Here is a 2,129-nt window from a genome sequence, read left to right on the forward strand (position 1 = left end):
GTATCGCTTCCGGAATGCCGAGAGAAATACGAAGAGCAGAAGTAGACGACAGAGCCGACCCATAGACGAGAACTTCTTGAGATTCATACGGTCGCAAAATTTCCCCTTTTACGGCTTGGACAATCTGCGAAACGGTGGGAGTCTCGTGAATCCGGGCCTGTACGCCAACGACGTGCTGCACAAAGTGGAGATGGACGTGACGGAGAAGGGGACAGAGGCCGCGACCACGACCACATTTTGGCTTCAGCGCAAAAATTATAATCAGAACAGGCTGGTCGCCAACCGGCCTTTCATGTTTTTCATTAGGCACAACCCCACGAAGCTCATCCTCTTCTGGGGAACAATAAATGTGCCGACCCCAAACTACGCCGTCGTCAGATGAAATGCGCTATGAAGGTTTTCCGTATAGATATACCGGAGTTCGGCTTTCCTCGAATATAATTCCTATTTATTTTTTATATATTTATATATTTGTCACTTGATTCGAACAAATGCGACTATTTTTTACGTCTTTTTTTATATGTATAATATTTTTTACTGCTGTAACACGATTTCCGCGCCTATCGCAGTCACAACGAGTATATATTGCGTATTATTCCTATTATTTTATCTTATTATGTTCGTCATAACGCGTGTGCCTATTATCGCGTCGTATGCCTATGTTGTAAGTTAAAACGATGTTATAATCGTGTTCTCTCTTTTTATGTATAAATAAACATGATATTGTTACATTTTGATAACGTAACAATGATCGAAACGCAAGGAGATAAGAAATTAATAGGAAATAAGAAATTAATGATAATAACTTGAAATTTACAGAATAATGAATAAATCTCTCTAATGCAATTACGATGACGCTCCGATTAATTTAAAACTAGTAATAGTATTATGCATAATAGTTTCGAGCTTTATCTTTTACTCCTCAATCTCATAGTTTAGCTCGCTTTTAGTAATAAATATAATGTTCCTTCAACTTTTGGAAAATAGATATGTGAAATCGATAAAAACTGTTTATTTTTCATGGTTTTGTGTCATATTAATCTGAACGTTTGTGTGTGAAAATAAAAACGGTAATTGTGATTTAACTAACATAATTTTCTTTTGCCAATCATATCTTGTTCAAACATGTGTTCAAATAAATCCGATAAATATTTCGTACTTATTTGAATACGCGCGCGATATTCGCACGTAGCGTTCAAAATTAATTCGTTAGCGATATTGTTTAGGAATCAGCAGTCGTGTCAGTTCGTCGTGTTATCATCGTCGCGCCAGTGCGAAAATAAGGAATTCCCGATCAACGGATCCGAATATCTCACGATTTCTATCGCATTGTAATTAATTTCGCTGTGCGAGCGTCGCGTCGCGTTAATCACCACCAGGACATAATTATTCGTTTTTGTTCGTAACATATGCATAATACCCTTCTTACATTACGATATTCAAGCCTTTGACTATATAAGACCTTTGATCTTTTTATACTTATATATAGTCAAAGATTCAAACCTGATGCCAGGGAACAAAAGAAAGAAGCCCATCAAGAAGAAATCTATAATTAATCAAAGAAGAATACATAATTTGTATAACGCTATGTACGGTAGATGCCCACACCCTGAGGATATCAGGAATAGAAACTTGGATTCACATCCATCAGTTTCATCATTGGCACTACGCTCTGCAATACCGCCGTGTCCAGCGCATGGTTTCATGCTTAATCAGTCCGATAATGAATTTCCAAGGATTATACGACCATGATCGCCCCTGCATTACTCGCGCGTCATGGTTTCATATCCAATAATGAATCTCTAGGCATTACACTACCATCATTTCAGCAGTTAATACTTAGTAAATACATTTTAATTCCTGCGTCATTAATCATTTATTATGATGCTCGGTTTCTGTGTAACGATCGCATTTTTCGATTCGATGTATGGAAAATAAATTTTGTTTGAATCGAGTGGATAGAATCCTAATTTGTACGGATTGACATTAGAAAATCTCGAGGTTGCTTTTAGATTTTTTAATGTTTTTCCATCTTGGTTTTTTGTAATTATAAAGATCGAAAATAATTCACTAATAAGCGGAGATGTTAAATCCGTTTCTTTCGCATTTGGCATTTAGAAAAAAAAAAA

At 36.4% G+C, this 2,129-nt stretch overlaps 1 protein-coding gene across 1 annotated transcript in view; it reads left to right on the forward strand.

Moving 5' to 3' along the window:
- Positions 1-1,085, forward strand: part of LOC105449532 (leukocyte elastase inhibitor-like) — a 4,713-nt gene extending 3,628 nt beyond the window's left edge. Inside the window, exon 6 of the mRNA XM_011688789.1 lies at positions 14-1,085. Coding sequence (XP_011687091.1) covers positions 14-382 — 369 coding nt within the window. The 3' untranslated portion in view covers positions 383-1,085. The remainder of the gene's footprint in view (positions 1-13) is intronic.
- Positions 1,086-2,129: the final 1,044 nt, after the last annotated feature.

The sequence above is a fragment of the Wasmannia auropunctata genome, unplaced genomic scaffold (genome assembly GCF_000956235.1).
Source record: "Wasmannia auropunctata unplaced genomic scaffold, wasmannia.A_1.0 LD336076.1, whole genome shotgun sequence".
NCBI lineage: Eukaryota > Metazoa > Arthropoda > Insecta > Hymenoptera > Formicidae > Wasmannia > Wasmannia auropunctata.